We start from the raw sequence: 18,650 nt of genomic DNA on the forward strand, positions 1-18,650 counted from the left end.
TTCTTTTCTGTCGTCTATTTTAAAAGAGGTGTCACTTTGCCAAATTGTGAATATCTCAATTAAAAAACTCTGCAGATGAAAACAGAAAAATAGTGAGATGTCAGTAAATGAAATAATATAAAATGGACAAATCAGGAAAAATAAATAAATAATTAAAATTTATAAGAACATTCAGGCGCAATAATCCATTTTTTTTTTTTTTTTTACCATATTTTCATTTTTTTTTTCATGTGTATGTTCCTCCCATTTAAGAGTCATCCTCAGTTTTAATGATGTGGAAAAGAGTAACATTAAACAGGACCTGGTGGCCGTTGTTCCAGCCGTAGAGGGCGCGGTCCCTGGCGTTGTAGTCCAACATAGACATGTGGAAGTACTGGTTATGAAAGGGAATGTCTGTGTACTCATAAGTGGAGGTTTTAGTGGAGTAAGCGTAGTACACCTTGGCGCCGGTCAGATGGGAGTTAGTGATGTAGAGCGTCCCACAGATCATAAAAGACTCACCGGCGTTCCTCTTTGAGTATTCTGTGTTCCACGTGCTGAGGATCTGGAGCGTGTCCGGATTCAGCTGGCTGATGACGATGTTCCCAGCATTCTGGTTGGTAGCGTACACAGCCCACAGGCCAAGCTCGTCCGCCATCAGGTCAATGTCAGAGAAGCCTCCCCAGGTGTAGGGGTATACGTTATGGAAGCCTGCTGACTCCAGGGCTCTCTGAGTGACCACACGGCCCGTCTCGAAGCTGTACCTCACCATGATGTTGCTCTGCATCTTGTTGTAGTACAGAGAGCCGTTATACACCACGTGGTTGGTGCCGGCCCATTTGAAAGGCAGGTTGTAGGTTCTTGACTCGACTCCTTCCACAAAATCCTCAATGGATTTATACTCTTTTACTATCTTGTTGTTGGTGTAGCTGTCCATATACCAAACCTGGAGGCAAATTAATACAAACAGACACAATTTTTGTTTGTTTGATGTCCAAAAAAAAGTGCCAGCTGCAAATTTGCTAGAAACTGAAACCTTTACGCATCTGATTATGGTTGAGAGTACAAAGATAATCTGCCTAATTACATGTAGAACACAAAAGGTGATCTATATGATTAGGTTTGAAATACATTGGTCACTAAAAATAAGATCACAGAGCACAGGAGTTCTGTAAAAGGGGAGCGATTTCTCTTATATATAAGGTAAGTCAGGGAGTAAGAGAAGGTGACATTGGCTGCTTTAGCAAGCAGAAATATGTTTCCTGGATTTATAATCTCAAAAGTTACGTCCAAGAGGAAGGAATTCTGATTTTTAGCATTGGAGAGTTATTATCTTCATATATTACTGTAATCATCCCTTATATCACTAAAAATAGGCAGCGAAGACGGAGACTGCTAGTTAAACAGCATATATGCATACAAGATATTTTCAAAGTGAGAAAACGTAGGCAGAGGACAAAAGTTATATAAAAAGTCAGGCATAAGTTTTTTTGTAATATTATTTACTGTGACTAGGTTTGTTTTACTTTAAGAGAAACGTATTTATTTATAGCATGTGGCACCGCTTGAGCACTTGGCCTCTGCATTTATTTTGTAATTCAAAAAATTGGCTTATTAAATGTTTACGAGGAAGGAAATGCATCAACACGTTTATTAGACCTCAATGATACATGTAATACAGTTTGGCCAGACACACTGTAAACAGAACTGTTCACGGGGCAACAAACTCATTTCTGTGACTCTGCTCTATGACTGTTTGTAAGGTAGCTTTTATTTTTTAAAGTAACACTTAAAGTACATTGGTATGTTTTATTTGTTATTGTTGTTTTAAAAATGCCGCATTCTTCAATGGCTGGACATTTATGTGTCTAGTTCTTGCTGGATCACTGACAAAGACTCAGCTTTTACCCATTTTGTAAATACTCAGTGTTGACTCATTTCTCCTATTCAGATAAAAACAAATCAACCTTAATATACACCATAATGTCCAATAGGCAACATCTAGTTTTATATTAACAGTTAGGTGTATGAAAAACTTTGTGTAAGTATGATGCTGCAATTCAACAGCATCTCTCCCTTCTGATGAACAGGAGGGAAGTAGTTATATGTAAATTATTTAAACCACTCCGTATTGCTTCAAAGTCTTGCAACATACACCAGAGCACATTAACTCAGCTCACCCTGTTGTCTTTGGGAGACGCCTGTGGGTCAGTCATCCAGGCTCCAAATCTGGTTCCTGAAGTCTTCACTGTCAGCGGCCCAGTGATCTTCATTAGCTTGCCACATGCTGCGAACACATCACACACTCTGGTCACATACTGCACACAGATTGCTCCCGTTCCAAATCATACAACCAACAGCCAATGTTATGATGTTGATACTGGGAGACATCTCAAAGAACTGGACTGTTTGTATCTGATAGTGGCCCATTTTTCAAATAACAAGAGGGGGCTACAAAGTTCTGGCTCTGGATGGTTTGTGGTCAGCATCTGGCCACTACCACATGCTTTTCTCTGCTGCCATAGGAAAAAGGGAAGACAACCTCAAAATATGCAAGACTAAAACTAGAAAACTCCCTTCTCATGTGTCAGACCTGGGTGAATATTTATCACACATGGTTTAATATTTTAAGTACTTGAGGTGCACTTAATTTATCCTCACCAGACACTTTAATTGTGCCAAGTGACAGTAAGCTATCACTTGCACACAAGCCTGCAAGTTCCCTATTAAGTATTTAGCTGCTATTTTACCAAATCAGTCAAAGCTCACGCACAGTGAATGCCTATGTGAAGTAATCATCTTGAGCTCAGTCAGAGTTGGAGCCACAAGCCATTAGCATTCATATGTTAGCTATTTACATTGACACTTTGACAGCCCCCATCACTGTTGACAACCTGGCAGTTGGCAAATTGGAGCTAGTTATACAAACCTTTATCAGAGGCAAAGCTGCTCTGAAGGCAGAAGTGATCTTATTAGCTGAGTTAAACCTCAAATGGGTGGAATGTAGGGCACCACACATTCATTGACAAACTGCAAAGGGCAAGGAAGGAATTAAAATATAAAGAGAAAAGATGACATAATCGTATCTATCACATCTTTGTATAAGCCTGGATTGTACATTTCGTGTAGACATTTGTTCTTTGGCTTTGCAAACAGTAGTTTTCTCAAGCCACTGACATTACTTCTGCCTCCGGTAGTAGCTCTGCTCTATATCTTTAAATGCCATTCTGCTGGTGGCTGCACCTCTGATCCATCTGATGTCGGGTAATCTAGGGTCACTGTGCCTGCGTGCCCTTTTCAGCAAAGGACTTACTGAGCTTGCTCATACAGTTTCGGAGCCGATTTTCCAGGTTTAGAACCCTCCGTTGCAGCTCCTCATAGTCATAGGCTCCCATCTCCTCCTGGATACCCATTAACACACCAGACAGGTTCCTGATCTCCTCTTTGAACTGGGAGATGAGCTTGGCATCTGTCTTGTACTGCTCCAGAACAGGGATCAGCGGCTGCAGGGACTCCATCTTTCCCTTTAGCTCCTGCAATACAACAGAGAATACTCCACTGCAGTAAGAACTGTCTTAACAAATCTCCCAGTCTGACAAAACAATTCAGTTTGTTGTCAATGCAGCAGTTTAAGGATGTTTTATGGTACGAGGAACCATCTTTAACTAAGACAGAATATGTGATTTAAGAAAACTGAAACAAATGATCTCCTCCCCTTAGCACTTTTTTTCTCATGTGACATTAAATTGAGGTTATATATCTAGTTATAGGACCAATACCAAAACCATAAGTACTGCAATACCTACATCTTCATATGGTAGTGGGTCAATACTTGATGAATATTAACAAAAGTCTCCCTCCATTATTTTGCACAACATGCAAGGTTTATTGCAGGAAAGTGCAAACAGAATTGAAAGAAAGTAGGACTCAAACACATTTCCCTTATGGATGCTAATAATGTAATGTCAGTGTCAAAAGTATCTTGTCCAAGCACTATTCGGTATCAAGTCCCAACAAAATGTACTGTATTACCCATTCATATCATCATCTCTTTAATATTGTGGTTCAGAAGTGTAATATCAGAATCTGGTATGTATCTATATTATATGAAGGCCAGAGAAACAGGTTTTGTGACAGGAATGGACAGTGGTAGTTAAAACATAACAAATAAGTGCATTTAACAAAAAAAAGGTTTGCAGTTTTTAGTTAAATGCACTCAATTCAAAACATATTAAAACAAATATAAACAAAAAATCATGTTATATTAATTACATTATTTCTAAAAATGTATAAGGAAACCATTTCCGCCCATTAGTAAATAAAATAAACAAAACAACACAATTGTTCTAACCTATCAGTCATATTTCAAAGGATATTCAAAGCATATTCAAAGGAGAGTCACATTCCCAAACAATCTTCATACTACATACTGGAGTATTTCAGGAAGTTCATCACAGCAGAAATTCTTGAGTTACTGATGAAGCAAACAAATGTGTAGAATGTACAAACATCTGCACATCCTACTAATGTTACCTGCACTGTTAAGGAGCTGGAAATATTGATTGACCTCTACCTCCACATAAGTCTTTGCCAATTGCTGGGAAATGATGCGCCATTGTGGCTGTCAACATGTCACACAACCATTTCAGACCTTGCTGCCATCTCTACACTTCACTGATAATAGTCAAATAAGCAAGAAGATGATAAGTTCTGGAAGATCCATCCATGGCTTGATATGTTTTACAAAAGATGCCTGGAGATTTTTATTCACTTTTCAAAGGTTTCTTTCTCATATAAAACAACTTTTTTCTTGTGCAGTTATATTTTGCTGCCCAGTGTTCATCTTTGGTTATTTCATCTAAATAACCTGATTCACTACAGTCTGAATCACCAGACTCACTTGACTGATATTGAGTTAAATATCATCAAATTAGTCAAATTAACTGAGCTGATCATCAATTTTCTTGCAAACATTTGTAAAACAAATCTGGAAAAAATGTTGTTAAACCTTTTGTTATAAGTCAAGTGTAGTCAGTCAAGTTAAAATGTAGCAGAAATTCAAATAAAAAGACAAATCTTTGTTACCACACAGATAAAGACAGACAGGCTGATTTATGTATAAATGAGGAATACATTTACGCCCATTGTGACATATATGTAACTTTTCAGATCTCTGACACTACAATTTTTTTTTTTTTGAAAAAAATGTCAGATTTGTGTTCTTTGTGTTATGTCCCTCATCATTTTCCTTGAAGGAAAAATGGGTCTGGGTTCTTATGGCTTAAAAGTGAACCACAGAGCTTGAGAAAGGCATTTACATGGTAAAGTTAGTAAACCATGCAACTATTCTCCTTGGTCACTAATGTTAAATGTACAGTGTTCTTTGACCATTAATATATGTAAAACACAGAGTGTTGACAATTCATGCAATCTGCTGCCTTAACCTTGTCAAGTTTTTAAGACATCTTGTCCATATCTGGGCAGTTATAGACCTGTATTGATCTTATTAGGACTGAATGTTTATCTATTCAGATGCTTCTCAGGTATCTTTAGAGGAGACATTTTCACAGGCTTCCCTGTGAAGTTTCTCACAGACTTAAACATCAAACAAAATATACCTGAAAGTTTTTGTTGACCAGCGTCTTCCTGTCCGATTCAATCTGTCGGAACTTTGACCGCAGTCCTTTGATCTGGCTCTCCATTCTCATGATATACTGAAAGTCCCTCTGCGTCCGCAGGTTCAGCACCTCGATTGACTGTGACATGTTCTGCACCTTTTGAAAAGAATGAAGCAGCGCAGCATTGATTTTTCCTTCCACCATAAGATTAGAATGTCCTCCATGTTCAGTCGCTCAGTAGCCTGCCATGCTTTAACTTCTCAAGGAACAAATCAAAATTTTGACCTCTGATGTGATTGTCTTTTAACCATTGATGTGTGAGCTGAATGGGTCTCTAAATGGATTTTACATGGTCATGGGACTGTGACAGGGCAGATTTCTTCCTTTCTTTTCTCTAGTTCTGTTTTCTCTCAGTTTTTAAAGCTTTTCATTTTATGAGTTCTCGTTCCAAACAAATTGCCGCATTTTTAAAAATGTGACAGATAAACTATTGAACTGGGGCTGTTTACATATTTCCCAGCCCAAGCAGGATTCATAGTAGATATGAGTCTCTCTCTCTGTGGTTTAACAAAAGCTCACTAGGTTTATGGGGCATCTGAACAAGAAGAAATGCAGTCCTTTCTCTCCTCTCTCTCTTTGGCTCTAACTGTAACCAACATTATTGGAGCACAGCACTAGCAAAGTGGCACAGCGCTCACACATTGTGTTCTGCATACTTTTATGGCTGTGGATGAGGGATCCTAAAATGGCCTTACTGAAGCCCTGAGGCAGCTTAGTACATTAGTGTCAAAGGCACTAGTGAATGACAGAGAACAGCCTTTGGCATATAACATTAAAATGTAGACTAAAGCAATCTTTCCTTACATGGCATGTTAATTGAGGAAGGCGACTCCAGCCCTGCGCTGTCTGTTTGCTGTTTGTAGATAATGCATTAAATGATTGTCATGTGGAGAAAACAAAACTATTTCATTTGGAATTAAATTTCATGTTTTTTTTTTACTCAAATTCACAATTTTGGACGGTTTATTCAAAGCTAATTGACTATGGAGATCCATTCAAAATGCATGCTTTTATATGAAAAACCCATGGTGGTGAAAAAGGTTTTTAAGAATCGTATACTTTCTGAAAGAGACAATATTTCTAACCAAATGCTTAAAGCCTGATAATCCTTGAAACCTTAGCAATAGCCTTGAATGGTTTGGTGCCAAAAACAGGGGCACTCCAGTTCTGTTAAGGTGAGGTGCGGAGTGCTCTCATCTTCACAAGCAGCCATTCAGCTGTTGTCATCCATGTAATGTATGCAGAAGTGGAAAATAGGGTTATGGACCTGGCTGGTGCAATCTCTCTGAGGATTAGGGCAACAAAGAAGCATGAATAATGATAGAAATCGATGTGATATGTCTTTATGAATTTAGGTGTGCACATGGAAAATGTCAGTTGCTTACAGTGGATGTGTGTATGCCAGAGACTGAGTGAGTGTGTGTGTGTGTGTGTGTGTGTGTGTGTGTGTGTGTGTGTGTGTGTGTTTTCAAATGTGTGTGGCTGTGTACGCAAACCTTCTCCAGGAGCTGGCGGAGCTGTCTGCCTTTGGCATCTCTGGAGCACAGATTCTGTTCAGGTGCCACCACTGTGCAGATACAACGCCCATCTGCATCCTGAGCTGAGCTGTATACCTGCCACCCTTCCTTTGGCCGGATGGTCTGGATGCAGAGACACAGGCACAGTTGTAAATATACAGCGCACACACACACACACACACACACACACACACACACACACACACACAGACATATGAAACAAATTAAATACTGATACTATCATGAAACTGCGGCAAACAGCTGTTGTGTTTTCTTATTTTTTCCTTGTGGGTCATCCATTCTTCTGCCTTATGCTCACAAAGCTTTGACACCAACCAATTTCACTGACTTATAAAAAACTCTTTGCTGGCTTTGGAGGAACAAAGTGCTTCTGCTGTAAGATATTCTTCCGCTCACAGTATACAGCCTCCAGTGAATTTCCTCTTCAACAATAAATAGTGTAACCCAACAGTTGAAATTCTTTTTTTTCTTCTCACTTGGTCCTTCACTGCCTTAAAGTCCTGCTGGGAGATGCAGATAAACCTGATTTGTAGAACCTTTATCCCATTCTTTATTGCATTCAATATGCTGCACAGCATTAGAGTATAAAGCTTAAAGAACATAAAGTTTTGCTTCATGAGCCAATGCAGCATATTTTAATGCAACACCATCAACTAATCTGAGAGTGTACACAGTAGAAACAGGTTTTGCTTCAAATACTGATCCAAGTGTGCTGAAGTGCTGGTAAAGTTGATGTCTATCAGACATACAAACAGCATACGTATTTGAGCAAAACTGCTGTTTACTGTCAGCATGGGATATTAACACAAGCCTCGAGCCAAATACTGGCAACCTTTGACAGCGGTTGCTACATTTCTCTGCACTGCCACTTTGGCACACAACCAGCTATTATCTGGAGTTTGTTTCACATTCTAAAACTGAATCTGGCTGGAGAATAACATGTACAACATGTGAACTTTGGTATCAACTAGCCTTTGCAGCTTGTGGATATAAAAGAGAAGTGCCCTATTTATAGGGCATCCTTTCCTTCTCCCATTCATCCTTGCCTGTCAGCAGGAACAGTTTAAAAAAGCGTTTGGAATCAGCCATGAAAGATCATGTCCCCTCTGAGCAGGCGAGGACATCACGCCGAGGAGAAAGCACAGACTTTGACTCATCATTTTCACTGACAGAGAGGCTTTTCTGCAGTCAACACCACAAATATCTGCTCAAACCATTAATTGATACTTTGCAATGTCAATTTCATTTTACCACTATCTTGCTTTTCAACACTTGCATCATGATTCTTTTGCCACATCTTATTTTCACCTTGCTATGTTCTCATCTTGAAGTCAAGAAATTAAAAAAAAAATCCCTTCTATACTACAATCTCCTGAGCTTTCATTCTTTTCCGAGCACAACTCTCTCATGTTGCCATTATCAGATTTTAAGAAAATTGTTTCAGGTACTATCAAAGCACTGCAGCCCCCAATCTCCACTTTAATATTGGTTGCTTGTAGAGTTTGTGATCTAGGAATTATTCTTCTAATGCCACAATAATAAATTGGTTTGGATGTGATTATTTAATAAATGCTGCAAAAAATACAATCATCTCAACTTTACAATAGATATATTAACATTCTACAGTATATACTACCTATGGACTATAATGATCAATTGCTTTTAATGAAGAATAGAACCAGACAAAAAAGCAGCGGTCGGAAAAGTGCTTTTGCATTGAAATATCAGGAGGTCATATGTGGTACACAGTAGCAGTCCAATAAATCAGTAGACTATGTGCAAAGCTTTTTACACCATGCATGGAGCTGCAGCCTGCCTCTCTCTTCCAGGGCATCAAAGCTAAATAGAATAAATGAGGGAAAAACACCCTCAACTCTTCTTTTGGTTATATTGCTTTGAAAGGCTCCTAATTCACTAATCTGTTAAAACGGTCTTTCTCTTCTGTCTCTTGAGTGACGCACATCCTTTCCCCCTCTTCTCACTTTCAATTTCCTCATATTAAAATGAATCTGTAACTCAGCCAAGCCAGATGCACTTTCCAGCTAGGCTTTTGTGAGGAACTCTGCACAAAGAGTTTTTCTCTCATTAAATAATTCAGACAGCTGGTTGCTCATTTGTTTTTCGGCTTTCACTTTGACTTCCTGGCCAGTCTGGAAGTAGTTTCAAGCATTGCCTTAGCCTGTAAACATATCCTGGTTTTATGGACAAACGAGCAACATTAATTCAGCACATCACTTTCAATCACAGCAAGGTGATAGTGTGTGAGGACACTGCTTTGCAATCAAGACACTGGCACGGGGATTTGTACTCTGCATGGGTGGGATGAACCTAATCGACCATTGTTCTTGTCCAAATGGCTTGGTGATCTGCAAGCTGCTCCCCCTAATGTGTGATAATGCTCTCCAAATGCATCCCCATTTCTGAAGCTTATATTGCCACGAAATGTTCCTTTAAAACATCACACATTTTAAAAACATAGGATGTGTAGCATGAAAAAGAAAAAGCACACAGTGTATCAGAAATGACTGGATGAATACAGTTAAAGTCAGTTTCCCAGAGTCAGTGAGAGAGAGAGAGAGAGAGGTAGAGATAGAGAGAGAGATAGAGAGAGAGAGAGAGAGAGAGAGAGAGAGAGAGAGAGAGATTTGCCAATATCAAGATGTTTAGTGCAGCTTCTTTTGTCTGGGAGGGGATATGGATATCATTCACAGCAGCAATGTTTTTCTTTTTTTCTTTTCTTTTGTTTCTTTTTTTCTTTTTTTTAAATAATGATTGAACTCTCCCTTAAAAGTGAGTTATATGCCTGGCAATACTCCAGGATCGATATCAGTGGTATGTGGTTGATGTAGGCAATAAACATGAGTGCTGTGAGTGTGCCTTTCCCCCCCACTAACCACTTTAAATTCAGTATTTCTAATCCAGATGATCTTTTCCAAACATTTTGGCATATCCGTCTTAATCATTTCCAGTATTGGAGTGTGTACAAGGCTATAGTGACAATAGCAAAGAATCAGCCAAACATGCAGTAAATGGTTGGACACTGAAATTACTCGTTTCTGTGTTGTTGGGCTTTCACCAACCACTGAGAAAAATGCTCCACCCTAATTAAAAAAAACCCATCGCCGATCACCTAAACTTTCCAACAGTGACATTACATGACAAAATGAGCTCGTGTTGAAGTTTATTCTGCGGTGGTGGGATCTTTTTTTGTGTGTGTGTGTGTGTGAGAGGAATGTGAAGGTAGTGAACTCACCACTGAAGGGCAGTATCCGAACAGAAGCAGAAACAGCAGCGGGTTCAGCACCACGGACAGCGTCCACATTCTGCCGGCTGCTACCTCCTCCTCGATGAGAACAGGAGAAAAAAAAATATCACGCAAGTTGGGCTCTCGCCACTGCGTCCACTACGCGCTGGTAAGAACCGTGGCTTTCCGGGGAGGAGGGCACATCCATCCACTCGTCCCTGTTACGCATGCCATGTGGGCAGCGGGGAGAAACCTCGTCACTGAAAGGAGGAAAAAGTTTGTGGGTATGCATGCAGCAGCGGAGGGGCGAAAATCCTCGCTGCGTTTATGTTATAGGGACTTTCTTCTTCACGGATATGACATCACCCAGCTGCCTCTCTTGACTTTTAATGAGTCCAGCTTGTTGTGTGTGAGGAGGATCCACTGGCAGCTGTGCGGTGACAAAAGTTGCAGCTGGCAGTATTCACCAGAAAAATAAGAGGCGTGAGATCAGAGCTACTGCTGCTGCTCCTGCTGCGTTTTTGTCCCTGAGTGCACGCGCACAGGGAGACTAAAAGAGAACGAGAGGATACTGTAATAGCAGCGCGCGCAAAAATACTTTCAGTTTAATAGAAGGACTACTGCAATGTTTAAAAGTGTAAATTGTGAGCTTTAAATTGTTCAGTTAAACTGCAAGGACAAACAAACAAAACGTCCATCTGTAAGTCACTGTGCTGTATGGAAGTCTATTTGCGTCAGGAAAAATAAACAAATGTTAAAAAAAAAGTTTGAATGTTGAAAATAAAAATACTCATGCCAAGTCAAATTGGAATTATTTAGTCAAAATATAAAAAAAGTCAATATTTTGACTCACTAAATCAAAATGAATTGAAATGCTACTGCCACCAGTGGCCATATGTTACACATTGGCAGGAGTCTGACCAATCAGAGCTCCTGACTCTGCTCTGTGGGCGGATTTTATTTTATTTTTAAACAACATATTTCTTACATATCTTACGATTAGAGAGAGCTGTTTTTAAATTATTGTAAATCAAAATAATTAGATTAATTTAATTAACTTTAAAATAGCCTTTTTATATCAATATATATAATATATATTAATCTTATATTTCGTATCTTCTATAATACTTTTTAAAATTATAATTATGCATGATTATATTGTATTTTAATAACTGTACAGCACTTTGGTCAACTGGGGTTGTTTTTTAATGTGCTTTACAAATAAATCTGACTTGACTTGACTTGTATAATTAAACACAGGAATCTATCATTATTTTCCTGGCACCCTTCAAGCTTGACACACTTCAGAATGACTCATAACTTTGTCAGTTTTGACAGGATCTCATCCTTAACATTCTGAGCACAATGTCACAGGTTCTGTTGTTAAAACTGGGTGGAAACAATTAGATATTCAAAAAACAATCATTGCAGAACCAGTCCAGAGTGTTTGGGGCAGCCCTGCAGTGATATGCAGTTCACTACAGAGGAGAATGGGGGGAAAGTATAATTTTGGGTAAGTCCTTGACAAAAGGTAAGGGGTGTAGGTTTGTTCTCACTGCCATTCAAGGCAGATTGTCTAAGATTGTATAGAACTAAGATTGTCTGGTATTGCAAGATAACATTAGTATTTTCAATTTGTCATTTTTAAAGGTTTACTTTTTCTTTTTGAGCACTTAAGTAGATTATCAACCTTATATATTTTACACTTGCATTTATTTTGTTTCACTAACCCCAAAGATAAATAGCTAAAGGCCTTGTTGTGGACAGTTTTCATTGGTACTACTTCTTTCTACTGAAGAAATATCTCCTATTAGATGTGTGAAATATTTCAGAGTTTCTGGATAAAGAAGTTACTGTGAGCACCACAAATTTAAATCAATAGATCTCCAAGCCTGGAGAATAAAAACCAAACCATCTGCATGGTTAGATACTTTACAATATGAGGTAAATGAAAAAAACGTATTTGATTTTTTTTTTGTATTTGAGTGAACTGACCCTTTAAATAGGGGAAACAAGACCCCATTACCAAGTAGAGGAATCTGAAATCTGTCATATTACTGCAACAAATGATGCAAAGCTTTCTGTGGCATAGTGCAGCTATAATGTTCCTCTCTGGCCAAAGCTATTAGTCATACTCTCATATGACAATATTTTCAGTGCTTAAAATAATTGAGACGTGGTATTAAATAATGTGTGGAATGCGCGTTATGCATACAAATAGAGTTCACACTTTGTGCAGGAGCAAGACACATGGCTGTTTATTCAGCTTTTATGCTCAAGCTGCTTCGCTTCAGCTGAGATTAATAAAACACCACTGGCAAATTTTTGTTTGAACATAAACCTTCAGATATTTTGTGTTGAAGTAAGACTGGAAATATATCTTTGAAAAAAGAAAAAGTGCCTGAGGCTGCTTAAGTTTGTCAATTATCTCATTTCTCAGCACCAGTGTTTTTAGCATTTGACGAAATGACGAATACTACACACAAACACTCAGGGGTGGTCGGGTAGAAATGAAATATCAGTAATATTACAAGTTTATATCCTGATAATGAAATGAAACCGGTCTATAAAAACACAATCCCTGTATAAAATTGTTTAGAAATTGTGCTGTCAAATTTAAAAACAGGGATGGCACTTTAGTGGATATCTCATTCTCTATTTTTTTTAACATTTTTCTCATCTTTGATATTTGCCTGGACAATCCCCCACCCAAAGAGCTCCTGACTTGGACCTGATCCATCACTCCTGTACTTGGATTGCCATTCAGACTTTCCCCTAGAGTTCCTTTCACAGGCTGCAGCAAGAGCATGTCCTTGACTACAGGAGTCACCTTCATCCCACTGGGAAGCCCTTCCACTTTTGTTGTCAGTCAACGTTTTCACCTTTTGCGAGGAAACTGGAACTGGTACTTTTCTTATTGTCTTTGTTTAGATAGTGTGAAAGCAGCAAAGGAATGTAAAAGCTCTCTCAGGTTAGGTAGAGGTGAGGTGGTCAACATTTTAGCTTTCTCTGGCTACTCTATGCAATGCTAATGTAAGCACAGCTGGTATGAACTGGAGACCTGAGGACTGAGGGTGTCTCCTGGGCCCCTTCAGATCAGCAGTCAGCAGCAGGTTGAGATGAGGTGATGTGTTGGGAAATGAAGCACCGTAGTGTTGGAGTGTTTCCCTGTGGAACTGTTTGGACAGGGAATACTTGAACTCAAGGAGTGTCTTTGACAGGAGGAGACAGAAGTTCCTTGGTGCACTTGAACAAAGGGTTTTTGTAAGCCTTGACCTGCCTTCCTGATGAGATTCTCTTGAGCAATAGTGGCTGCTTGCTTGCTTGCTTTGTGGCTCAATCCAGTTCAAATTGGTTATGACATATGATGAGTCCAGGGTATCCTTTGCAGTTCAAATACTCTTTCAAAATTGCTACAATGTATTTACTGAAGTGGTGAAAAAAAAATCAATAAACTACTGAAAAATGTTAATGCTGTAAACATAGCACCACTTTGTTGCTGTAGGAATTATTTTTCAAGAAAATATCAACAGAGAGAACAAGCAATTATGTTGCAACAAAAGAGACACCAGTCAATAATGTTCCCCTTCAAATAACTGAAAATTACATGGTTTGGGCCATTTTAAACAAGTAATTTTATCTTCCTTTATCCAGGAGTGTTCTTTTTTTCTCTTTTGCTCCAGTTACAAACTGTCACACCCGGGATCTTTAAAGTACAATGAAAAAGTTTTCTCTTAGTCTCAAAGCAGTTCTGCTGAAGCGGTTGGAAATATAAGTGCCTTTGTTGAGAGCGGCTTACTGACAGTTAGCTGCCCAGAATTTGCTCCCATGTGTCTCATATATGTTAAAGCAGCAGTTCTCGAAGTAAGGTCTGGGGACCACCAGGGGTCTCCTGTCACAATGACAAAATGTATGACTATTTTGGTCATGGGTTTCATACACTTTCTGTAATAAAACATCTAGCATCAAAAATTTTATCAGATGAGTGGGCCTGGCACAAAATCTTATCAAACAGGGTCTGTGGACTTATTTGTGTCAGTTTAGGCATCCTTGATGTGAAAGAGATGAGAACCACTGTGTTAAAGTACCACTATAAGAGCTCAATTTAAGACTATCCCGGCAATGGATGCTCATAATGAGGGGAATTTGTTGTCTCAATCTTGGTGGCACCAAGGAGAACAATTACTGCAAGATGAACTGGAACATGTTTGACAAAAACAATTTAAGATCATTGTTCACACACAGACCTCAAATGTTGGCAGAGAAAGGTTTCACAAATATTTTTTTACTCAAATAACAAAACACATTTTCAAGTCCTGAAGTAGCAGCTTGCATGTTGTAACTTTGATAAAAGGGCTCCTTGAATCATATTTCATTCTTTAGTTTCTTTGTTGTGCTATTGTTTTATTTTTACCTCAGTGCCACCTGCTGACTGTACAGAACCAAGCCAAAAACTCAACAGCAAATTTATGTTCACTTTGATGCTTAATGTATAACAGTTTTATTGCAGTTTTCCCCCAACTCTCATTTTAATGGCCTCAAATCCTCTAAATAAATCATTGCAGGTGGCCACAAAAAACCTAACTTCATTAGAAACTACACAATAGTCATATTGAGTTTCAAGACATGCCGTCTTACTGTATTTACTGTATCCCAACTGACTCACTGCACCATATTTATTAGATTTAAATTACATTTTGCTAGAAACAAAATAGTGTATATAAGTCAGTGTATGGTGTAAGTATAAAATGCTTCTGGTGAAACTGGAAGACACTTAATCATGTATATCAAGATTGTACAGGAAGATGTGGTGATTTTACTCACTTGACTTAAGTTTTTGTACTCAGTCCCTGAATGTTTTTATATACATGTATAGTAAAATCACCATGTTCATTAATGAGAAATGTTTCTGTCTCCTCTGCATGTAGGTATGTATGTGTGTGCATGTGCGGGTGCATGTGTGAGCTTCTTTGGACATTTCTTCTGATTTAAAACCACCCAAGTAAGGAGAACCACACAGTGAATTGTCCATTGCCTTACATTTGACTGTCTGTCTGTCTAAGTTAGTCCTCAGACAGAGTGGAAACTTTCCAGGGTGCTTTCTTGTCCTCTGCCTTAAGTCACGCTGTGATAGGGTGCAGCCCCTCATGACCCTGGAAAGGATTAAATTGGTAGAGAGAATTTAAAAGGATAGTGAAGAGAGACTTTGACACTTCCACAGTGTAGACAAAAGAAGAAAAAAGTCTTCTCCCCTTATTTTCGTTTCTTTGGAAATTGCCTCTCATCAGATGTGACTGTAGCCTACAGCAGCCCTGGAGAGGCATGTTAACCCGAGTGGTTGTCCCAACAGATCGGCTGTGACTAGCTAGGTTTAGGCAACTTTATGAGGCTGTAGTGAGCAAGCAACCTCCTTTGCTCCAGCAACATCTTCCTCTTACTGGACTGCAGCACTGCAGCTTGTTTACCTGTTTTTGTTTAGTAACAGCCATTTTAACCATTTTAATCTATCTATCTATCTATCTATCTATCTATCTATCTATCTATCTATCTATCTATCTATCTATCTATCTATCTATCTATCTATCTATCTATCTATCTATCTATCTATCTATCTATCTATCTATCTATCTATCTATCTATCTATCTATCTATCTATCTATCTATCTATCTATCTGTCTGTCTGTCTGTCTGTCTGTCTGTCTGTCTGTCTGTCTGTCTGTCTGTCTGTCTGTCTGTCTGTCTGTCTGTCTGTCTGTCTGTATATGTCTATCTATCTTCCATGGCTAAAACCAGGCAGCCCTCTATTACAGTAACTCAAAAAATGAAAGAAGAGAGCCAATCAGCCCTGGCAAAACTGTTGGGCACACATGACTTATTACTCACCACCATGTGCTTCCACTGAACAAACCATAATGACAGTATTCAGGTTTAAGAGGTTTTTTTACACAGAGAGCTCTACTGACAGATGAAATGATTCACGCAGCAAAGTGAAAACAGTTTGGGAATGTGTGCAGACAGCCAACGCTAAACAGACCTCACAAAAACTGTTTTTCTGCATGTAGGTTAACAGGTGGATAATGACACAAAGATTATGTGACGACAAAAAATAAATATAGATCTGTATCGATATGTAATGCAGTAATGTTGTATTGTGTTTTCTGTGCAACCAAGGTCTCAGAAAGTGAAGCTTCAATCATATGAGCAGAAAGCAGGTAGCAGACCTGTGTAAGGCACGCTGAGTCTCACCACAATAGGTGAAGTCCAATGGTTTTATATAAATGTGTCATGTTGTGCTGAACAATAAGCCATAAACACAATTAAAATGTTATGTTCATGACTGTGTTCAATAGCTGTTATTTCCTTTGTAATGTCCCTTTTGTTGAAATATGGATAGTCCTTTGTAAGGCTCTCTGTCACGACAACTTGACATTAGCAGTGCGGAACATACAGAGTGTGTAATGGCAGGCAACATTATGCTGTTACATTGACAAGTTAATAACACTGTGCCTGCCATGACATGTTTAAGACATTGTCGTGACAGATTTCTAGAGGAGTGACATTTTTGAACAATGGTCATAAACATATAAATCAACAGAGCTTTTTTTGTCCTTTAGTCAGTTTTTTTTGTTTTTATTTTTTTATTTTTCTAGGTGTCAGTTTAGAGAGTGGAGAAGGTCGTGCTCTGGGCCAAAAGTGAATATTACAAGTACTCCTCAGCAGACAGAGAAACAGTATATTTACAGTTTTGAGTATTTACCCACCAAATACAAGCATCTTAATGATTAAGTCATTTTGGGGGGTTTAATATCGCCCCGATTTTCTCTGAAATTGTACATAAAGCTTTTTAAAAAATGAATAAAATTGCATTCACCGTGCTACATGAAACTATCTTAGTTCTACTGTTTTTGATGTAATGGAGAATGACATGCACTGCTGTGTAACATCTATCTTGTAAAACCTATCCCATGGTTTACATGCTTCATTATCATAAATGTAATCTGGTCTTTCATACTTGCTGCAAACAAAACTGACAAACTCCCTGGGAAGAAAAGGTAATTACTCTGTGGGATTGTACTATGTCAACATTATGTGGATACTAAATTACAATCAATGTGATACCTGTAACCATTTCATCTCACAGGAAATTGAGTCAGGAATCACATATAACATATCAAATGTATACAAGCCCGCTCTTTGTCTTCATGTCGATACATTTGACTAAATTGATAAGGAAATGCCCCTGGAATGACACAACATGTTGATATAACTTGATAAGTGAGGTCTCAGATATGTGTATGTTTAGGTGGTTGGCTTGAGTCGAAACGAATGGTGACATGAAACTAAGAGGTAGCATGTACTTTCTGATTGTGTTAAATCAAGACCCAAAATAGAAAGTCAGTAATATATGATGATTCATCTGTAGACAGGGTAGCTCAACAAGGCAGTGGTGCAGCTAGGAAGCCAGAAACAGGCTGGGGAATATTGTTGTTCAATAGACATGCATTATGTGACCACCTTACATCACATTTTGGCTAAATACTTTCTATTGAATTATATCCCTCTATCATAGATGCAGCATAATCTATAAGTGAATGCAAACCATTGCAATGTGCATTTGGCAAAGCACCAAACATTTATTTCAGTTGTACATAGGTTGTAAACATACTGTAATTACACAGGTTTTGAAAGCGGCTCTGAAGTCTATTGCTATCATTGCTTTAAGATAAGGAGATGGAAATGCAAACAGATCTTGATCAAAGTCAAATCTGAGTCAGAGTAAGAAACTGGAAGAGATCACAGCTGGGCTCAGCAGAATCAATCACATGAACCCAAACACTCGGAACCACTAATCCTCCTAATCTTGAATTATCATGGCGAAGGAAAGTACTATGCATAAGGCAGCGCAGGGTAACAAAAAGAGCACGGATCATTTCTGCACTCAAATAGCCAACAATACAACCCAACATTTTTCAGAATCCAGTTTTAATATTTTTGAATGAACAATTCAAGGCACACGGAAACATTTTGTTCATTGTTACAAAGAAAAAAAATCAACAGGGCTTATTTGTGAATTTCTAAGGAAAAAAAAAACGAATTTAACAACACAAAAGTTTTTCTTTGTATGTTTGCCACAACAATTACTGTATACACTTAATGGTGTTATTAAGATAAGAACATGGTTTAAAAGCCAAATATGTCCACAATTTTGAA

At 38.5% G+C, this 18,650-nt stretch overlaps 1 protein-coding gene across 1 annotated transcript; it reads right to left on the minus strand.

The window, feature by feature from the left end:
- Positions 1-247: 247 nt before the first annotated feature.
- Positions 248-10,517, minus strand: LOC128368932 (noelin-3-like). The gene is made up of 6 exons (XM_053329858.1): positions 10,449-10,517; positions 7,154-7,297; positions 5,598-5,753; positions 3,293-3,512; positions 2,160-2,266; positions 248-925 (listed from the first exon to the last, which is right to left on the minus strand). The coding sequence occupies exons 1-6, from the start codon at positions 10,515-10,517 to the stop codon at positions 248-250; spliced, it is 1,374 nt and encodes a 457-aa protein (XP_053185833.1).
- Between the last annotated feature and the right edge of the window lie 8,133 nt (positions 10,518-18,650).

Source organism: Scomber japonicus, chromosome 12 (genome assembly GCF_027409825.1).
Source record: "Scomber japonicus isolate fScoJap1 chromosome 12, fScoJap1.pri, whole genome shotgun sequence".
In the NCBI taxonomy this organism is placed as follows: Eukaryota; Metazoa; Chordata; class Actinopteri; order Scombriformes; family Scombridae; genus Scomber; species Scomber japonicus.

Excerpts from the sequence above, each read along its gene's own strand:
- LOC128368932 (XM_053329858.1), bottom strand. The coding sequence starts at position 10,517 with ATGTGGACGCTGTCCGTGGTGCTGAACCCGCTGCTGTTTCTGCTTCTG. Across the intron at positions 7,298-10,448 it reads TCGGATACTGCCCTTCAGTG|ACCATCCGGCCAAAGGAAGG; the intron begins GTGAGTTCACTA and ends CTCTGCATCCAG. Across the intron at positions 926-2,159 it reads CGTCTCCCAAAGACAACAGG|GTTTGGTATATGGACAGCTA; the intron begins GTGAGCTGAGTT and ends ATTTGCCTCCAG.